Source organism: Coffea arabica, chromosome 8c, assembly GCF_036785885.1.
Source record: "Coffea arabica cultivar ET-39 chromosome 8c, Coffea Arabica ET-39 HiFi, whole genome shotgun sequence".
NCBI lineage: Eukaryota > Viridiplantae > Streptophyta > Magnoliopsida > Gentianales > Rubiaceae > Coffea > Coffea arabica.
Window position 1 is genome coordinate 1,443,852 of NC_092325.1, and position 21,757 is coordinate 1,465,608.

The 21,757-nt window shown below is 36.2% G+C and overlaps 3 protein-coding genes across 3 annotated transcripts; 2 read left to right on the forward strand and 1 right to left on the reverse strand.

The window, feature by feature from the left end:
- Positions 1–3,186: 3,186 nt before the first annotated feature.
- On the forward strand, positions 3,187–7,172 carry LOC113707333 (PHD finger protein ALFIN-LIKE 4). The gene is made up of 5 exons (XM_027229611.2): positions 3,187–3,455; positions 3,640–3,672; positions 5,161–5,389; positions 6,128–6,260; positions 6,697–7,172. Exons 1-5 carry the CDS (start codon positions 3,359–3,361, stop codon positions 6,958–6,960), a joined length of 756 nt encoding a protein of 251 aa, XP_027085412.1. The 5' UTR covers positions 3,187–3,358; the 3' UTR covers positions 6,961–7,172.
- A 3,201-nt stretch (positions 7,173–10,373) lies between these two features.
- Positions 10,374–12,387, reverse strand: LOC113707315 (uncharacterized). Its single transcript, XM_027229585.2, has one exon. The coding sequence runs from the start codon at positions 11,605–11,607 to the stop codon at positions 10,579–10,581; it is 1,029 nt and encodes a 342-aa protein (XP_027085386.1). The 5' UTR covers positions 11,608–12,387; the 3' UTR covers positions 10,374–10,578.
- A 5,579-nt stretch (positions 12,388–17,966) lies between these two features.
- On the forward strand, positions 17,967–20,390 carry LOC113706619 (uncharacterized). The gene is made up of 2 exons (XM_072062578.1): positions 17,967–18,921; positions 19,146–20,390. The coding sequence occupies exons 1-2, from the start codon at positions 18,457–18,459 to the stop codon at positions 19,935–19,937; spliced, it is 1,257 nt and encodes a 418-aa protein (XP_071918679.1). The 5' UTR covers positions 17,967–18,456; the 3' UTR covers positions 19,938–20,390.
- The last annotated feature ends 1,367 nt before the right edge of the window (positions 20,391–21,757 follow it).

Sequence of the window (21,757 nt, forward strand, 5' to 3'; positions counted from 1 at the left end):
AAATCTAAACTTGGCACATTTTGCACATAGGTTAATGTCTTTATCAATTCATCTAATATGAGCTGACAACTCCAAAGTTAAAAGGGTTAAAAACAAAAAAGTCTCGTGTGTTTTATCTATTACACAGAAAAGCCCTCCGTAATTTCAAAACGTATAAAACGACACCTCATGTTTTGAACTAAATTATAAACTAACAGAATTCATAAATTTAATGAAAATGATGGTTTCAACGGTTAAACTTACCGGATTCTGTTAAGTTTACCGTTAAGTTTATCAGATTTCGTTAAGTTTATCCGATTCTGTCAGTTTTACAATTCAGTTCAGAATATGAGGTATTATTTTGTATGTTTTGAAACTATGGAAAATTTTTCTGTGTATTAGGTATATTACCGGGGACTTTATTAGTTTTAATCCAAGTTAAAAATACCTATGGTTGATTTACCACAGAAAAAGGTAAAATATTCATTGAGACCGAAAAGTGGTTAAAGTTGTAGCCATCACATAGTCTGCACTAACTAGCTACAACATGAACCAGGAGCCTAAGATCTATTTCATTTGCCTTTATGAGGAATTCAGTGAATCAGTAACTTCAATCCATTTGAGTTCAACTTTCCAAATGGTGGGGCAAAAAATGTCATGGTTTTGGAATATGTTTAAAACCCAAAGCAAAAAGGGTCGGATGACGAAACCAATCTCTTACACTTGATAAAACAAAAATTCATTGTCTAAATTAAATTGATGTATTAGAAGTAAAACTTGTTTGCGCACATTTTTAACACTGTAAAGGTTGATTTTGTAGTGTCATTACCATAGAAGAGCCTATAGTTAAAGTGATCTTTGTCTCTTGTAGGTGACAGAGTAGTAGTAGCTTATTTTTTTCCCCTTGAGGAGTGTGTGATTGATAGGATCCATGCAAGGAAAATGTCTCTTATATATCCTCGAGTTATATTACTACTTACCTTTTAGGGATAATTTCACAAACCTCCCTGAGATTTCTCACAATTACAAAGAGCTCCCCTCAGGTTTTAAAAATTATATGTACCTCCCCTACTTTTACTGTTTAATAACAATGTAGGTCCTAAAACTTAGATTTTCTTTTAAAAATCATAAATTGTCCTTTTGTATAAAACTAAGAAAGAAAAATATCGTATACTCAATCCTTTTCTTCCACACTTTGCATAAATCAACAAGCTAAATCCCTAACAACCATCCGAGTATAAGTTTTAAAATCAAGTAACCAACCAAAAGATTCTAAATTGCATATACAATATCAATATTTGTCACGATAAAAACAAAAACACACACACACACACACACAAAACCACGTTGAAAACCAATTTTATACTCCCAAAGTAAATATCAATGCTCAAATACCTTTTTAATATAAGCTAATTTGACCTAGAACCACCATTACAATTCTCCTATAGTTTTAAAAATATTAATATTTCAAAAGTTGAAAATAAATTCTACCTCCACAATAAAATCATAATAAAAAATTTCTAATCCAATAAAAGAAATCATTATGTAATTATTGACATTTTATAAAAGTTTTTCCTAATAATAAACAAAATATAACAAATTCCACATCTTTAGTTCTTTTTCCTATTTCAATCATTAATTTCATTATTTATTTCTCTATCACTGTGAGTCTCTTTATTTCCTTTTAGTTTGACACATAATCTACTTCCTTTGTAGATTTTGTAATTTCAATTTGCTAATATCCACAAAATTGAAGATAATAAAAAGAGATTATATTAACTAGAAAGTAGACAAGAGACAGACAAATAGATTTTTTTTTTTAGGTTTTGTAAATTTATTGTCTTAAATTTAAAATTGTCTACTAAGTGGAGGGTATTATAGGTATTTTATTATGTCAAGGGAGGCAAGTATAATTTCTTAAAATTGAGGGGAGCCGAGTGCAATTGTCAGAAACCTCAAGGGAGGTTTCTGAAATTATCCCTACCTTTCAAATCAACATACAATGCAAGAACTGCCCATTAATTGCATTCTTTAATGTGCAATTACTAAAGACTTCGGTAAATTAATTACATGGGAAGTCATTGATTTTTTGTCGTAATTATAAATCTATTAGGACTTTGAACCCTTTTAAAATTAGTTCTCACACAATATGCTTTTGTCATCATTTCCGGTTGGTAAATTGACAGCAATGCCTTGGAAATTTGGTAGTGTAATGTAAAGGGTGATAACGAGTATGATAAGCAAGCCTATTCAAGCTCCAATTCAACTCAGAGCGAGGAGAAATTTATGTGGCTTGACTTGATTTGATAGAAGAGTTAATAAGGTTAAAACTCGATTTGATAATGCTCGATACTATATTAATAAAGATAAAACTTGATTTGACAAGATTTGATATTTGTTCTCGAGCCTTGTTGAACTCGAGTATTCAAAAACTCGAAATACTAAATTTCATATAAATTATCTAAAACAGAAATTTTTATTGGTTAATTCATAATCAAAATAAATCTATTATATGAATGATAAAATTAATTGAGCTATTCGACGAGTACCCAAGTAGCACAAAAAGAGGTTCAAACTCGACTTGATTCCTACGTCAAGTTACATGAGCCTGAACTTGATTTGATCGAATTCAAACCAAATGATTTCGAGTTGGTTATTTGACCTAATTGTGAGCAGCTCAGCTTGCTAGCACTCCTAATGTAATGGAGTATTTTTTTTTTTGGTAAATCGAACACTACCTATCATAGACAGAAAAGAAAATTTTCAAAATCAAGTTGATTATCGAGAGGAAAATAAAATCCTTCTCTCTACAAGTAATTGGTTAGATGCTTGGTAAAAATTTGGGTAGACTTTGTTTTTGCTTGTTTGCCTATTTTGCGTATTTGCCTGACCACTCGGTCTACAAGTGGCACCGTAGACCGGATTCACGAAACTTTTGCCTTAGTCCCAAATATAATATAAGGAAAAAAAATAATGAAAGAAAAATCTGACCTGGACTCGGACTCAACCACTCATCATCAAATCAACCTAATTTTCGGTTTTCAAGTCCACTGATGACCCTTTGTCATTTTTACTGCAGTTAAAAAATATATACAAGGTGAAGGTGGTAAAAGGGTAAGTAAAGGGTGGGTCAAAACATTTTCCCCAAAATTTCCCTCCGAACCCACAAATCGCCCAATTTCCCAACCCCTCTCTCTCTCTCTTTCTCTCTCTAAAGCTAGTACTACGGCTCTTTACTCTCTCTCTCTCTCTCTCTCTCAAACAAACTTCACTCAATCCAATATTCTCAGAGTCTTCTTTTTCTCTCTCTCCCTATTTTACTAAACCCTAATTGTTCAAAGTAGTGGTAATTGAATTGAATTGAATTTTGAGTTAAGATATGGATGCTAATCCCCAATACGGTCCGAGGACTGTGGAAGAGGTTTTTAGGGATTTCAAGGGTCGAAGAGCTGGATTAATTAAAGCACTCACTTCTGGTAAAATGTTTCAGAAAACGATTAGCGTAATTCTTTCTATTTGGTTTGAATTGTCAGTTGTTAGTGATGGTATATGCTTTTGAATTTTCATTTTGGTCAGTTTTCCGTGTTTATTTGATTTTTTTCTTTCTGGGGTTTTGCCAATTGTCGTGATTCTTAAATGGGTTATGCTTTTTGTTTGCAGATGTTGAACGGTTCTATCAGCAATGCGACCCTGGTATATTTTTCTTCTTTTTTTTTTTCTGCGTACCTTTTCTTCTGGCTGGAAAATGTCTTTTGTTTTTGGCGAAGTATTTTATTTTTGTGGCTGAATGAATTGTGGGTCTTTCCCCGTCTATTTGAAATTTATCTTCTAGTGAATTTTCGGAGTTATTTATTATTCTTTTGCTGCAAATTTGGTTAATTATTTGAGTGCATGTATGCATGAATTTTTTTGGCTGGACTGAGGACTAACATTTAATTGCAGCTGTGTGTGTGAAACAGTGAAAATTGTCTAACCTTTTAGCGCCTCTTTTCTGCTTGTAAGATTGATGCATCATGTTCCCATTTCATTTTCCTTTGTCAATTCCACAGTGGTTTCAAATTTTGAATGTTATGAATTGTTGGAGTACAGGCCTTTGCTTTGTAGTTTGTTTGAGTTGTTTGCTACTTTTTAATCGTAAAATTAAATGTTCGTTTCATACACAGAAAAAAGAACTTTACCATGATTTACTCATGTATGCTTAATGCTTACCTTATACTTGTTTGTGTACCATATATACATCTGTGTAGAGGGGGAAAGAGAAGGTGAGCTCGTATGATTGGACAGTGCCTGAGCAATTATTTGCTTGCGGGATTCTTCAATACGTATTGGATTTGACTTGTTCTGGTATCAAGCTTAATCTCTATGTATGGGTTTGTGGTCCAGGAAAATAGAGAAGAGTTGTCTATGAATGGCTAGACAATCTCTTTAGCATACTCCATCGGTGGATATTTTAATTTTAAGTGCAGATTGATTTCATTGAAACTCTATTCAGGATCTGTTTAGGTAGGTAGAAGAAGTGCTTGAAGCTATCATATGTGATACTTTGTTTCTACCTGGTCATATACCCTCTCTAGCAACCTTTTCTATGCCTTTTTGTTTTTGCTTTGAACTCCGAACTTCCATTTGTTCTTGAGATAGACATTAGTAGAGAAAATTTAACCTCTTCACATGCTTTTCTTTGTAAAATGCATCATGAATACAAAAACATCTTTAATGAAGGATGTTAGATGTGCCTTTACAAACTAATAGTTTCATTTATAACTGTTGACAAATAACTTGCATACGTACCCTTTCAGGCACTGAGCCTTCTCAGAAAATGATAAGCACTTCTGCTCTTTACTAGTTTTGCATGTCTGACTTTCTTTATTATCATTTGCATTTTCTTCTTTTCTGTACTTTATTTGCTTCTTTTTGCTCCCTCCCTTTTACTTTAATCATTTACTTTCTTCCATGATTTTTGTTTTTCAAGTCTTTAAATTTCGCTTTTTGTTACTCTGATTGAAATGTGCTGTTTGTTATTGCAGTTTCTGTCTTTCTTTGTACTTTGATTATCAAGAGTTATGTGTAGATTTGGATTTGCACTATTTTAGGTAGTCTCACTTTCTGGATTTAACAACTAAAAGACTGCATTCAGTTTAAGAACATAATAAGGTTCTTCTTTCTATTGTGTATGAACTGCAGATAAGGAAAATCTTTGCCTTTATGGACTTCCTGACGAGCAGTGGGAGGTTAATTTACCTGCTGAAGAGGTGCCTCCAGAGCTTCCAGAGCCTGCTCTTGGTATTAACTTTGCTCGAGATGGTATGCAAGAGAAGGACTGGCTTTCCCTGGTTGCTGTGCACAGCGATGCATGGTTACTTGCTGTTGCTTTCTATTTTGGTGCTAGATTTGGATTTGACAAAGCTGATAGGTAACTAATCCTCACAATATTGGTTTAGGTTTCCTTGATGAGATTTTTGCAACTGGTTTTGTGCTTGAAGTAGTATTAATTTACAATAACATGGAAAATGACATTATCTTCTTGTGTTAAGTGAGTCGATGCTATTGTACATGTACGGATAGAAGTGTGTTGACTCGTGTGCGACCATGCATTTCGTTGTTCCTTGGATTTGTTATATGATGATTTTGCATTGCAACTTAGCACTTTTCTGCCCAGTAAATTTTGTGCCTGGCTATGCTCTCTGCTTTTGCCTACTTGTTAATACTGGTGCATCAGAATGAATACATGTTTCAATTTGGTTAATGGATGAAGTTTGATACTCATGATTTTTATGGCAATTATAATTTTGTAAATCTGCAAATTTCATATTTCTGTGATGTCTAAAATGAGTGTCATTTTTCTAATAGCCCCAATTTATGTTCAAGTTTGGAGAGCATTAGTTCACCTGTAAATCAAGAATCCCCTTTTTATTTAGATGCGGTGTCTATGATTTGCTCAATTGTCTCTTCAAAAGCTTGTTTCATTGAAGGAAAAGACAAAATACTAGGTTAACATTAATTGTAATGAAAATATTGTTCTTTTGATTTTTTTTCCCCTCTAAGACATCCGAATGTAAAAGTTTTTTTTTTCTCATTTTTGTTGTACTCTTGTGTTTGAAGATTTTATTATTCATTGGTTAATATCATTGTTTGTGTCTTTGTAATGCAGGAAACGACTTTTCAATATGATAAACGATCTGCCAACCGTATTTGAAGTCGTGACTGGGTCAGCCAAGAAACAATCCAAGGAGAAGTCATCAGTCTCAAATCACAGTAGCAACAAATCCAAGACAAACTCTACGGTACCAGAGCTTCCCAAAATCTTTTCTGATATGTTTACTCTGTACTATAGATTAAAGCTGCTCGGAGATGCGTGGTTAGTGGTGGTTTTTATTCGTCAGATAACTAATGGAGTGGGGATACTGACAGGAAGTTACAAATTTCTGGCAACTGGTCTTTAATTTATCTTGTATGCAGATCAACAGAAAATTAATGTTGTTGCTAAAAAAAGAAAGCATCATACCTGTTTACGTTTCCTGGCCAGTTTCTTTCTTTGAGTGGTCATCTTGATGGTTTTTATGTTTCCATTGAATTGTTATGCACGGCAGAATTGAAATGAGAACAGAAACCTAACTTTGAGGAGTTTTGAACTGTAGAGAAAGCCTAACGTGAATTTTTTGATATGTCTCATTTTCCTCAGTTTTAGTAGTTTAATTTGAAGTTTCTTTCTTGAAACAGCGTGGCTCTGATACCCAAGGCAAGTACTCAAGAGGGGTACTGAAAGACGAGGAGGAGGATGGTCTTGATGAGGAAGATGAGGATCATGGCGATACCTTATGTGGTGCATGTGGTGAGAACTATGGAGCAGACGAATTCTGGATTTGCTGTGACATCTGTGAGAAATGGTTCCATGGGAAGTGTGTTAAGATCACCCCTGCTAGGGCTGAGCACATCAAGCAATACAAGTGCCCATCTTGTAGCAACAAAAGGGCACGCCCTTGACCTTAGAAGGTTATATGTGCCTTAGTAGTCTTGAAGTTGAGTTGCTAATTGTCTGGTGTAGGTCAAGTACTTGTGTCAGCAGTGGATATATGTTGCTGTGTCTAAAATTTTCTGGCGTATTATGTGTAGGATTTAAGGCTACATCAATTGTTTAGTTGCAAACTGGATTTGATTGTTCAATTTGAAATAGTTTATGCTCGCCTTTTCTTAAATTGAATGCATGTGACCTGTGGATCCTCCTGTCATATGGTGGACGGACTCTATGCTTTGCTTGTTTGATTACATGCTGGACACTTGCTTTCCATTGCTTGTTTATAATTGCATTTGTGCAAGATCTTAGTGTAACTGAATCCTCAGCTATTAGACTCAGTCACAAGTTGCTTACGATGCCACGTACAGGATGAGGAAACCTTGTTGGCTTTTCTAAACCATTAACTTTGCTGGGACATCCCGCAGTTTACCAAAATCTCTTGTGAATTAGTTTGAGCTTCAATGATGTCAACCAATTAATATGACTGTAGCCTTTCTGCATTTCCTTGAAATCATTCATGTTTATCTTTACGCGCAAGTATTATGTGCCCGGAGGTATATATTCTGTATTCCGGTCCAGCAATGATTGGATTTATGAAGGGTGTTGTAAAAACGTTCAGTAAATAACTTAGGTGCATAATGGCCACTGGAAAATTACTCTCCTACCCAGCCTTTTTACACTTCTGCTGATAATGAGAAGGGATTGTTCAACCTTTCATCGTTGTAGGGTTCTTTTCTCGCTTCCTGTTATACTAATCGAGCAATAGAATTGAAAGATCCCCAAGTGGTGCCATAGAAAAAATAAAAAGTAAAATAAAGATAGAGAAGGATACCCAATGACTATTGAGAAAAATTAAAACCCAAAAAAGATTGTAGACGGGGGTTATGTTGAATCAAGTATCTCGACTCGAGCTCGTGAATTATTCGATCAACAGTTTGATTTAAACTTATTTTGATCAAGCTTGAGCTATTCGAAAGTATTATCAATCTCATTTTTGAGTTCAAGGATAAGGTACTTGAGAACTCAATCGAGTACTGCATTAAATAATTAAATACACACACACGAAATGACTAATACAAGCCATTAAACATCCGAAATGACTAATACAAGCTTAGCATTGTTCAAGTTAGTATTCGAGTTTGAGTCAAGGTTTTGAGCTCGATAAAGTTCAGCATTATTTCCGAGCCTTATCAAATCGAACTCAAGTGTTTCTACAAATTCCTCTTTTGAGCTCAAACGGCACTCGTGCACTTCGAGTTCAACTTGAATATGATGCTACAAATTCTTCTTTTGAGCTCAAATGGCACTCATGCACTTTGAGTTCAACTTGAATATGATGCTGCTCGAGCTGAACTCTGCTCAACAGCACCCTTATCGTAGGCAAGGTAATATGGAGTCCTAAATGTAAAGTAAAAGAACCCTTTTTTTCCTTGGGGGGTGTCGTGGGTGGTCCTAGTCCGTGGTATTGTCGGAAGAGTGACAGGATGGCGAAGGTATTGAATTGCTCAAACTGGAATCGGATAAGGTGGTCCATGTCTTACTCATTGGCATGGCAAGTGGGCAATGCATATTGCATATGGACTATACTTTTTTGTTTGTTTTTTTTTTTGGGTTTTTGCCATTTCGGAACAGGGAAATTCCAAGGGATTCTCACGTCAGTGTCCTTGCTTTTCTCGTTTCCCGGCTGTCGTTTTGCGCAGAAGAAATGGGCCGTTCTTTCTGCTTTCGTCTTGCCGTCCCCCGCCGTCGCATTTACGATGACTGTAACTCCAATTCCTGCAATGACAGAGTTTTACAACTTCACTCAAGTTAACTCTCACTGTATTACAATTGAATGTCCCTAACCAATTAAGAACTACACTATGCTTTACAATGTTACAAAAAGTACAAAAGGAGTAATTCGGGGCAGCAAAAAAGAAAAAAAAAAAAACCATCAAGTGATAAACTATAAAACGATTGAACTTGGCTCAGTGGCTGCCGCGGAGTGACTTAAGTCCCTTCTTGGACTGTAAATTCAAAGGTGATCTAGTCAAGTTTGTATACTTACTAGTCCTTGATCTCTTTACACTCCACATCGCCTGTAGATTAGCATAGAGTATGTCATACAATTGTTATCATTGTCAGAAAAAAAATAAAAAAGATAAACTGTAAATTTCACATATGATAAATGATAAATTCCCTCACATAATAATCGTAATATTTGTGCTCACTTTAGTTAAGCCACTAGATAGCATCCGTAACTGTAACTTGGTAGACATGGTGATTATCTATCTTTGTCTGTTTGTTTCTTAATTTTACATATTGTTTTTTTCTTTTGGGGTTTAACCATTCCCTGTTAAGAATTTTACTTGTAAGAAATGTTGTAAACGGTGCTCAAGCGGCAAGTGAAAATGAACACTGTATCATGGTTGAACCAAATTCTTGGGGTGAGAATCAAAGCCAAGTGCAGAGAGGACGAATGCATCATGAAGGTGCTCAAATAGAACCTGATTTCGTAATTACTGCCACTTCCGACAAGTAATTCGGTTGTTCATCTGATTCCTCAATTTAAATTTGAGCACCATAATGTTGAAAAGGGCTAAATATATTAAGCCATCACGATCTCCATTACGATTCTTGTCTAATGGATTATTCATTCACTTTAATGGAAAAGAACTCTTCAAAAGTCCTTAACATCTATCGACACTTTGGACGATCAGGAGACACATTAACGAGCAAGTTTTTGACTTCTCAGCACCCTTTTGGACAAATTTGTGCATGGGGGGAGACCAGCAAATGGCTACAGAAGTTAGCCTTCAATTTTGTCTTTTCAATTAATTGAAGGGCAGAATCAAACCAACCGCTAGGAAAAGGGAGTTTTCCTACCAAATCAATGGCAATGGAAAAAGCCAGCCAAAAGCAAACCTCAATCCTGTTTGTCCTGTGAAAGACAGATACAAACTCTTGCACGGAGAGTAAAGATGTGATAACAGTAAATGCTGCTAATAGTTGATTCAAATCCTCACCAAATTGAGTACCGATTTTTGGTAATTGGGATCTTAAACATTGAAGATCAAGATTCACAAGAATCTTTTTTTTTTTTTTTTTATCGCAACGATAACAGTTGTATAATCTACTCTAACCTATTTTAAGGGAAAGTTATACAACTCTAACCTATTTTAACGGAAAGGCCGTCGAAAGAAGCCACCGAAGGTGGCAGCCACAATTAAGTACCAATTTTTTAAGACTTACAAGTCTTGGGGTTACCAACAGACCAAGAGGCTGTTGGCTCAAGATTGACGAGAATCAGAGCTGCCAAGCCTGCCATCCTTGATAACTTCTGCACAAGCTAGCTAGGGAGTTTCTAGATTGAATAATGATTCGGCTACTAGAGATATGTAGGTTGAAGGGAACATTAAACATCTTCATTGCTAAAACCTCGGAAAGGGTTGTTACATTTTTACACATTTACATTGAGGTTCCATTTTGCAGACCAAAATGGACCAAGGGAAGTATTACTTTTGCCTAACTAAACGTAGGGGTCCAGAAACGGCATAAAAGAACCCCCTAAACAAGTCTGCTCAATGATGATCATGCACCACAACTCATCAAGCAAACCTGTCTTGATTTTTAGTCGATAGCCGCTTGAGAAACTCATAAGTGGTGATCATGGTCGTCGCAGACAGAGACATTGAAGCCCATCTTGGAGCCAACCCTCTGTAGCAAGCACTAAATCCACCTTCTTTCACCAAGTTCCTCACGGTTTGTAGAATCGTAGGCGGCCTACGCCCACTTCCTTCACCATCCAAAACTTGCATTCTAGTCTTGATCGTATCAAGTGGCATTGTAACCAGCGTAGAAACCCCACTAGCCATAGCAGCACTTATCCCCTGAATGGCCACCACCGCCTTTCCATCCGGCCTATACCCATTCTCATCTTTCTTGCAACCATAACCACCAACGCAGCCCCAGATCGTCCTGTGCACAACAGAGTAAGAACCCCACCATACGGCATTGGAAGGGGCGTAAGTCAGTATCGAAATCCCAAATCCCCTATACAATCCTCTAATTCCATCCGAGTACACTATCTTCCTAAATGCATCGATCCCACCACTGTAACTCTTCAGAGCAACAGCATTGCCCGAGCGAACATTAGAACAGCAGCTTCCTTGAACCATTAGTCTCTGGCTCACAACATCAACCGGCGTCCAAACCAACTGTGCAGCCATGGCTGCACTTAGGCCAGCTGCAGCATTAGCAACAGCGGAAGCATAAGCCTCAGACAATCCCAATTGAACAGTGGCAGAACCCACGTTGCTCTTAGTCATTTCGAGGGCTCCCATGTAAAGGGCACGAGCAGGGATGGTCCCCATAAGGGAAGTCCCGAATCCGCTATAAAACCCTCTCAATCCCTCGTTTCTTAGTATGGATGCTGCCATTTTAAGACAAGGGGTTCCATTCAACATCACTTGCTGCCTGGTTTTTAACACCACGACAGGGTAAAGCGTAGCTGAAACACCGGAGAACAACGCCGCGCCGAGGAAGAAGAACTTAGATTTATCAAGCATCTCCCAATCTATATCGGCAGGAAGATGGATTTCTGATGCTGAATCTTCCTCGGCGGCACCCAAGCTCATTTTCGCCACTTTCTTCAGTTCAGCGAAATCAGTCCAAGTATCTGCCTAAATGTGTCCCAAATCTAACAATCTCAATTCTAGTATTAACAAATATCTACACGAATTACCCCAATATTTACGAAAAAAGAAAAGAAATGTCTAGAACCCACTAAAAATTCAAAACCAAAACAAAATAAAAACCCCTCTTCCTGATTTTTGGAGCGGTCAAATGGTGGGTCTAGCTCAAATCTTCCAAAAGAGAGAATTTATCAAAAAAGGGACAAAAAAAAAGACCCAACTTTTCTTCTTTCAACAGCACAAATGTTAGCTCCTAGTATAAAACCATCTGTACAGATATATAGGGTGTATATACGCGTGCGGGGATGCTGTGGGCTACTTTTTGCGTTTGCGCAAACAGATTTGGGAACGAAAGTGGGTTAGCGCATACAGATCAAACATTTCCTCACCCAACAATCCAACCAGACCATTGAAAGAAAAAACTAAAAAATTCCGCAGGCGAGGTGCGGAACTGTTCTAGCCACAGAAGAAACAGGTGAAATTGTTAGATATATGCGATGGAATGAGCTGAAAGCAGGTGAGGGAAAGATCTGAAGCTTTTGAGAGCAAAATCAAGAAGCAAAGGAGAAGCAGATAAGAAGATGACTGGCATCGAAGATGATGGGGTTGGACATATAAAGAGGAAGGAAGGAAGAGGAGAGGAGTGACGAAGTAAAAACGGAAAGGAAAGGTGGCGGAGATGCGAGAGCTGGGTTGAGGCCTGAGGGTTTTGCGGATCAAGATAGGCTGGACACGTGTCAGTTAACTTTTCGAGAGCCTTTCTCGGGGTCTTTGATCGGACCGAGACGAAAAGCCCCCGAATTTGGGTGTGCTAATTGCGGGGGCGTGGTTTCGTTCGTTAGGGCACAGGCCCTTCGATTTGAGATAAAATCTGTGGGCGATGGGACCAATGGGCTCATCATTTCCATCCTTATGGGCGTCCAGGTGCTCTGATCCATCTTCATTTACTCACTCGTAGTAAATAATTAAATAAATCAACAAAATTAATTTTTTCCCCAACTGTTTCATTCAGTTTGGTTATCAAGAGTCTTCGAATGAAGCTCGATTCGAGTTAAAAAATTTGAACTTGAGTTCAAGCTCATCAAGTTTGAGGTTGAGTTCGATTTTATTTTTCATTATTTGAGCTCGTGCTCATCAACTCCAAATCAAACTTAAATTGAGTTCAATCGAATTAATAATATAAATTTATATAATTTTAAATAATGGACAAAATAGGCATTCATACTAATAAAAAAAATTAGAAAGAGAAAAGATATACGCGAAGCTCAATTAAGCTCGACAAACTTTCGAGTTTTATATATTTAACTCAAACTCGACTCATTAAGTAGGTCGAATTTAGTTAACTCAAGTTCAAGTTCGAGTTTTAACTGAGCAACCTTGCAAGTTACTTGATTAAATTCGACTCGTTTGCACCCCTAAATAGAACACTCAGTTAAAAGAGATATGAATTTATTAGTTTTTTTTCCTAAATGTATAGCTAATTATAAAAATATTGCAATATAAGGCATGCAATAATTGAGATTGCGTGTATTCAAATCCTTACCATATCTTGAGCAGTTCTTGCTGTCCAGACGGTCACTTATTTTAAACATTTCATTACTGTGTAAGATGAATACAGCACTTATTTTGAGGCAATTTATAGCAACACTTGTTTAAGATGGTCTTTATTTGACGAAAAGCTTTTATTTAAGATGGTGAAAGTTGAAAATTGCAGGCAGCAACAGATAAATGATCTTGAGGTTCCCAAGAAGAAGCTCGAGGAACTGACTCACACCTCCTCAATCACTTGTAAATTAACACGGAAATAATCCATTGCAAGAGATTTGTCATCCCATTTGTCCATATTGGCTTCTGATTATGTTTGATAAAACAGAGCCCACGTTCATTGTTGGATCCCCCAGGATTCCAGGGCAAAAGGAATCTGTCAGAGAAGATAGTTGACACCCATTACTTGCATTATTTGTCTATGGGTTTTTCTAATAGTGTCCTGTCCTCGGAGCATTCATTGACTCGTCCAATATTATATATATATATATATATAAATAATTACTATTTTTTCTTACATTTATATAATTTTTTTAATTAATCTCCTTGTATTTATATACTTTTCATTATTAATTTTATATTTTTAAAAATATAACATTTGAAATACATCTTAACGAGTATCCTATCCATCCATCAGGCGCCCCATTAGGCTGACTACTTGTTTATTTTTTTTTCCTGCAAAAACCCACATTACTCTTATCTCGATTTGGGCAGCCATGATGGAACCTTTGTGGGATAAGGCCTAATGGAACTACTTTTGGGAGTTTACACTCCAAAAATTATTTTTACTTTAGTTTCACCAAAAGCTCATGGTCATGTAGCTAATGACAAAGATGGAAATGAATTAAGCATTCTTGGGCCATTGCACTTGCAGGATTATTATATGTTTGATAAAGCACAATATGGAGGGCTCATTATAGGAACTTGAAGCATTGTTGGCTGGATTTTGACCACTTAATGGGAGAGGCAAGCTCACAAAATCACAGCAAACCTTTTCTCAAGTTTGTCATAATGATTTCGATATCTAATGTTAGTTATTTCTTAGTAAAGTAACTTTTCTGGTCTACAATGACCTCCACTATCCATATTATGTTTTTTTTGGTAAAAAAAAAAAAATAGTTTGGGCGGAACACGGCTACCACCACGAGTTAGGATATGCTTTTGGCATTATAAGTCACTTATAGAGATTCATACAGATCGCTTATCAGTATATTTCTCGCATTGACGGAAGGATTTGAAAACACGACTCTTTGTAAGAAAGTGACTATTTTTATTAATTGAACCAACTTGTGTTGGTACTATCCATAGTCGCATTCGGTAAAGAATAAAGATACTTTTGGGAGTGTGCAAGACATTTGCTGCATTAGTGGTTAGGTAGAGTTAAATCACCAGACGTAATTTTTGAAACTAGGAACAACATAAAATGAATTGGGATGGGAATTAGGTTAGTTTTCAATCAAATATGATCAAACCCTTTTTTTTGGTTGGTATTGGAGGATTCTTTTCCTCTTTTGGCATCATTTGAATGTGAAAAAATTGTAAATTTGGTGCATGGTAGATCAGTCAGTGGTAGGGGAACTTGACGGGGATTGAACTACCATCAAACCAAATAGGTATACCACATATCCGTATGAATTTAAGATAAATCTTATATTGAACCACATTGATGGAAGACAAGATTTGACCCTTGACCTCCCACCCCACAATTAATGTAGTAGCCAACTCTTCTAGAGTGAGTTGGTTTGGTAAATCAGTCAGTGTTGTCATTATCAAACTTAGATTATTTTATCCTACAGTCTTGCAAGATTACTTGCTCGAGCGGGACACTAAAACTTGATTGAGCAACTCTACGGGGCTACGGGTGTGATTCTATGTCAATGGCAATAATTTGAGCGTCTATTTTCATTAAGAGCACTCTATTTAGCCCAAAAGGATGTTTCTGCGGCGGATTAACCCCGACGAACAGGATTCTGTTTGACCCGTTAGATTCTGGGCCACGGTCCTTCCATCCAACCTAAATAAAACTTGGCGTGCATTGACTCTCAAATGCTTAGGGATGGCAATAAGGGCGGTGGTTGGCGAGAGGTGGGGCAGGAGGTAGGGAACTTACCCTCGCCCCCGCATATCACCTATATTTTAATATAATACAATATATATGTATATTTTTATATGTATAATATATGAAATAAATGTTATGTTATTATTATTATTATTATTTAAATATATTGTATGAAATAAGTAACATGTTATGTTATTATAATGGAATGACGTATAATTTTTTTTTCTTTATAAAAACTTCAAAAGAGTGATTGATAAAACTATTATTAGATTTGCATTAATTGAAAAAGTTAAATCAACTAAAAACAATAATTATGATAGTGGGACCTGCAGAACTAGTGGGGTAGGACAGGGACAGGGCCGGGGCAAACTTTTTTCCCCGCCCCAAAACCGCTTCATTGAGATCCCTACAAATGTGCTTTGTTTCTGATGGAGACGGGAAGAGATCTCCTTTCGTGCTGGTATACGGTTAAGACTTTGGTGCAGTTATGTTATTATTATATTATAAAAAGATACTATAAATATATAATTATCACTAAGTGAATTAATGTACGTTTAATGTAAGGGATAATTTCACAAACCTCTCCTAAGGTTTTTAATAATTACAGAGAGCTCCCGTCAGGTTTTAAAAATTACATATACCTCCCCTTCTTTTACTGTTTGGTAATAATATAAGTCCAACAAGAAAGATTATCTCACAAAAATTCAAATTGCCCTTTTGTACAAAAATAAGAAAGAAAAATATAGTATACACAATCATTTTCTTCCACACCTTACACAAATCAACAAGTCTAATTCTTAACAAATATGCAAGCATAAGTTCTAAAATCAAATAACAATCCAAAAGATCTCAATTTGCATGTACAATATCAATACTTGCAATCTAAATAAAAAAGAAGAAAACACACACACAACCTCCATTGACAACTAATTTTATACCTCAAAATTAAATATTAATGCTCAAATACCTTTTCGATACAACTTAATTTGACTTTTAACTCCTGTAGCCTTAAAAATATTAATATCTCAAAAGTAGAGAATAAATTCTACCTTCACAATAAAATAATAATAATAATAAATTCCCAATCTAATTAAAATAAATTCTTATGTAATTATTAACATTTTATATAAATTTTTTTTGTCAACAAACAAAATATGACAAATTTCACATCTTTAATGCTTTTTCCTATTTTAATCATCAATTTCATTATTTATTTCTCTATCACTACGAGTCTCTTCATTTTCTTCTAGTTTGACACATAATCTACTTCCTCTATTGATTTTGTAATTTCAATTTGCTAGTATTCACAAAATTGAAGATGATAAAAAGAGGTTATATTAACTAGAAAAGAAAGGGGGGAAAATAGACAAGAGATAGAAAAATAGATTTTTTTATTTTGTAAATTTACTGTCTTAAATTTAAAATTGTTTACCAAGTGGAGGGCATTATAGGTATTTTACTATGCCAAAAGAGGTAAGTATAATTTTTTAAACCTGAGGGGAACGGGATGAAACTGTTAGAAACCTCAAGGGAGGTTTCTAAAATTATCCCTTAATGTAATTTTGTTATACACAAAAATTTAATTTGTTTACACAAACTCCCTAGTGTATATTAAACTCCAAAAGGAACAAACAACAAGCGTATCAACCCCAATTGCAAAAGGCAAACTCATGGATTGAGGTTAATTAAGTGCAACCGACAACATAAATGGTTAAATACCATTTCTTTTAGGGTTACTTTTGACATTATCATGAAAGAATTGTTACATAATTTGTTTTTTGGTAACCGTATATCTAGTTTAGCCTAACCTACTCCTACCCCTACACACGAGGGAAGCCTACTCTAGGAGAGTGGCCCAAACCTGATGGGGACTGAACCATTAGAACTATCATCAGACAAAATGGGTGCACCACGCATTTGTGTGGATTTAGAATAATTCTCATATAGAGGCACGTTGATGGGAGGTAAAGTTTGAACCCTTGAGACTTCCCATCTCGCAATTAACGTGGTGGCTAACTCGTCCAGAGGAAGTTGGTTTGTTACGTAATCAAAATCCCAAATATGCCACTCTATCTTTTTAGTGACAGACTACCAAATGCCAAGCTGATCCGGCAATCACATAAAACACAACTTACTTAAACAAATAATTTCAGGTCAATAGTTTTTGGCATATTCCATCTACAATATGATACTGGATTCATTTTTTAACCTCTTATCTTCATGTTAGTAATGCCAAGTGCCCTCATCATCAAGTCTAACACTTTGAACAATTCCATTCAAAATTAAAGAATTGTCAACCAGTACGTTGGAATTATTCAACTATGAACTTCCCTGCACCAAACCAAGCCTGGAATAAAATTCTACTTATGCACTTCTGATTAACAGAGAAGCAGTCAAAAACCTGTAGTTTTTGTTCAATTTTTTGGGTTTAGCAAGAATTTTTTACTTGAAGGCTTGATTAATCACTTTTATCAGCTTATTTTCTCCGTTGCTGTCTTATTCCGTCATCAGGGTCTCAAAATCTTCAGTTCTCCGAGGACTAGGTTCACCATTAAGAATTCGCTATATACATGCATGCATCCATGCATGTATGCGCGCGCACACACACACGCACATATATATATAGAGAGAGAGAGAGGGGGGGGGGGGAGGAGAGAGAGACAAACACACACCTCTGTGGCTAAATGAACATGCGAGAAGACATAGAAATCAAATCGATGCTGACTCAAGAAGGTATATGTAGTTCAGTACTTATTCCTGGTCTTGGTCAATTGTTATCAAGTTTTCTTGGTAACTTCCACCTTAATATAATTGTACGACAATTGACTAAAGCTTCTGATTTCCATTGCAGAGCTTATGCATGCTCACTTTCCCAGAGAATTTTAATGTGTTTTCTGTCCCTCTCCCCAGAAAGTCTCACCCTCATATGGACTTGAAATACTCTGAGGCTGCATTTAGGTAACATCCTAGCTATTTCATAGAAAAAAACTCTTTGGTCAATTGGGTGTTTTTTAATTTTTTGGGAAAATAGACTGTGTCAAACCAAATACAAGTACTCCTGTGCAACGCAAAACATGAAAGCCTTTTAAATACCGAGTTTTGAAGTCAACCAGCAGCTACTCCATATGCATTTCATGAGCTACCAAATCTGTTTTACTTCAGAGAGCTAGATAGGTGAGGCAGAAATAATGGAGAAAATGCTCTATGATGTCGCTGCGGACGGTGATGTTTCCACTTTTGTTCATTTGCTTCAAGAAGATCCACTTCTTCTTGATAAAGTAAGTTTGAATTGCCAGGATAAGAATCCTCTGCACATAGCAGCAATGCTGGGGCATGTGGAGTTTGTACAAGCAATCTTGGGAGCTAATTCTGATATGTGCTTGGTTCCTGATCGATTTGGGAGAAACCCTCTACACATTGCAGCCATCAAAGGCAGATTGGCGGTATTGCAAGAGCTAATTCATGCTAGGCCCCTAGCAGCTCGAGAAAAAACAGAATGTGGAGGCAACATTTTGCACTTGTGCGTCAAGTACAATCAGCTGGGGGCTTTGCAGATTCTAGTCCAGACTATAAGAGATCATGAGTTTCTGAATGCCAAGAACGATGATGGCATGAGCATTCTGCATCTGGCCGTTTGTGACAAGCAAAATGAGGTACCTCTGTTCTTATTTATTGTTTTTATAGAACTGGCTCCCATAGGATGAAATGTTTAGATGAAACCCTTGATTTTACGATATAGATTAAAACTTTGGTAAAATACTTCCATCTCGAGGAAGTGTTGGATGGAGAGTTGGAGACAGCTAGTGTGAAACTGAAAAGATCAAGTCTAGTTTTTCAGTATTGCTTCTAATTGACTTGAAATGGAAATGAATTGCAGACCATCAAATACTTGCTACGGAACAAGGTAGTAGATGTGAACACGAAAACTGCAAATGGGAACACTGCTTTAGACCTTGTTCAGGGAGACATTTACTCAGAAATTGCGCGATCTCTTGAAGACGCTGGAGCCAAAAGAGCCAAGGACATATCTCCCTCTGCTACTGCGGGAAATGACGGGCATGAAAATAAATCACACAGCCAGCCTTCACCGGGCGGGGATTGGCTAGCAAGGAAAAGGGATGCACTAATGGTTGTGGCCTCACTTATTGCAACAATGGCATTTCAAGCTGGGGTGAATCCGGCTGGAGGCGTTTGGCAAGATGACAAAACAGATTATCCCAATCCACACAACGCGGGTGAAGCTGTGATGGCACACAGCCATCCAAAATACTACAAAAACTTCATCCGGGTTAATACAGTAGCCTTTGTTTCATCTCTGAGCACAATCATGTTTCTCATCAGTGGTTTGCCCTTCAGGAGGAAGTTCTTCATGTGGTGTTTAATGGTGATCATGTGGTTGACCATTTCAGCAATTGCTTTAACTTATGGCATCTCGATCGTGATTGTAACGCCAAAAGACTATAGAAAACAATTGAGCCATGTCATCGAGACTGCTGTCACGGTGTGGTGCGGTGTGATGGCGCTCTTGCTGTTGGGGAACACTATTCGGTTGATTAACAGGTGGTTCAAAGGTCGTGGTAACAATGTGGATCGAAGAATTAAACGTGGGATCGATTCTTCAGTTCAATCGCAAAGCAATGATAAGAATGACGGTCTTTACATGTGTTGATACTACTTTGTGGTAGAATTTGACATTTCAAAGCTAGCCAAGTGATACTCTTCCATCGGCCAGTTGATCGAGTAATGCTGCTTGGATTCCAACTCAAAACAAGAAGAGTCTGTGTATTGATGGATTTGGCTGGACTTGGTTTCAAATCCTCACCCAAATCCACTCTACTACTAAGTGTTGGATTTGAAATCCTTAAAAAGTTGTTGGATTAGGGTATCATTTCGAATCCTTTCTTTTACATCTCTTAGTCTCTCCCTTTGAGTAATGCATCTTGTTTCTGTAAGTAGTGAAGAATGGATAGCATGCAATGACCATAGTATTTGATTTAACTTTGTATTGTTGAGTGTGGTTTTAGACCTCACCTGCATATGCTGCTTGTGATAGTATTGGGTTCTAGAAATTGTTTATGTCATTTAAAATAGTGAATTTGAAATAGTCAATTGCCATGTGTAATCTGAATTATCTTTAAATTTATGGAGAAATTATCTTATAAAGTTAGTTAAACAAATTAGTTGAGTGAATATTTATTGGCAAACATTGTGTGAAATTGCTATATGTATCAATATATTGTTTAATCTATATTTACCAAACTAAGTTACTTGACATAGTTAAAAAGAACATAACTCAAATGAATAGATAAATGTTGTTCGAAGAAAAATTTTCACTTGTTTAGTTAGTTAAGGGAAGACTTGACTGCAAAATAGGCAAAGCCCGTTATTAAGCAATTGAGTTACTAACCCTCTTCAATTATGGTACATAGGAGAGATAAATCACTTAATTGAAAACCAAATTCTTAATTGGATTTTTTTAAACAAGCGCTCAATAGGCACTCGTTAAGGCACTTAAACCACACACAACCTTCCATGTGAATCTGCATGTTAACCAATATTATCCTCTCTTATATTTATATACTTTTTCTTTTTAATTTTATCAAATAAAAAATGTAATACATGAACCACATCTTAACGAGTGTCCGACGCTGGTTGGACAAACCCTAAATGACTTTCTATATACACTAGTATTTTACCCGTACATTAGCATGGATTATTTGTTGTTTTGGTTAGTTATGAATCTGCACAAGACATGAATAATCACCAATGAGATCTTATATATTGATTCATATTTATTTCAAAAAATATTGTATTCCAAATGCCCAACTGTCAATTTTTAAAAATTTTTTATGTAAATTTATTATAACGTGATAGTATTCATTATATCTTAGGATGCATAACAGGTGTTCTTTAAAATGGTCATCAAACTTTATAATGAGTATACACCTACAATTACCTATTAGTTTTTAGTTAAAGACAAAAAAAAAAATGCAACAATCAATTTTATCAAGAATGAATTTTCAATTTCGAGCAATATTATAATATTAATATTACCAATGTAACAATTAAATTCGCACTAAGAAAAGTTACTATATATGGATAGAAAAAGTAGTTCAAATTTATTGAAACAGATGTAAGTTGTTAGAAGAGAGTGTGATACAAAAGTAAATAAAAACCAAGTATTCATTAGCCCTTTAATTCTTTTTTTTTTTTTTTTGTAACCCGGAACATGCTCCGACTCGAACCCTTAGAACTCGAGTCGGCACACCAAACCGGAGGAGTACGCCACTGCCCCATGCAGCGATCTCAGGCGAGTCACGGGGGTTCAAATTCAAGGTAAGATTAGAACTTAGGACCACAAGAGTCCTGAAAATCCCGCTTACCATTGGACCACCCCGTGAGAGCTAGCCCTTTAATTCGCTTCAATTAAGCATGCCACAAAGGAGAGAGAAAATAAGCATATACATACACATATATAAAATAGATTCT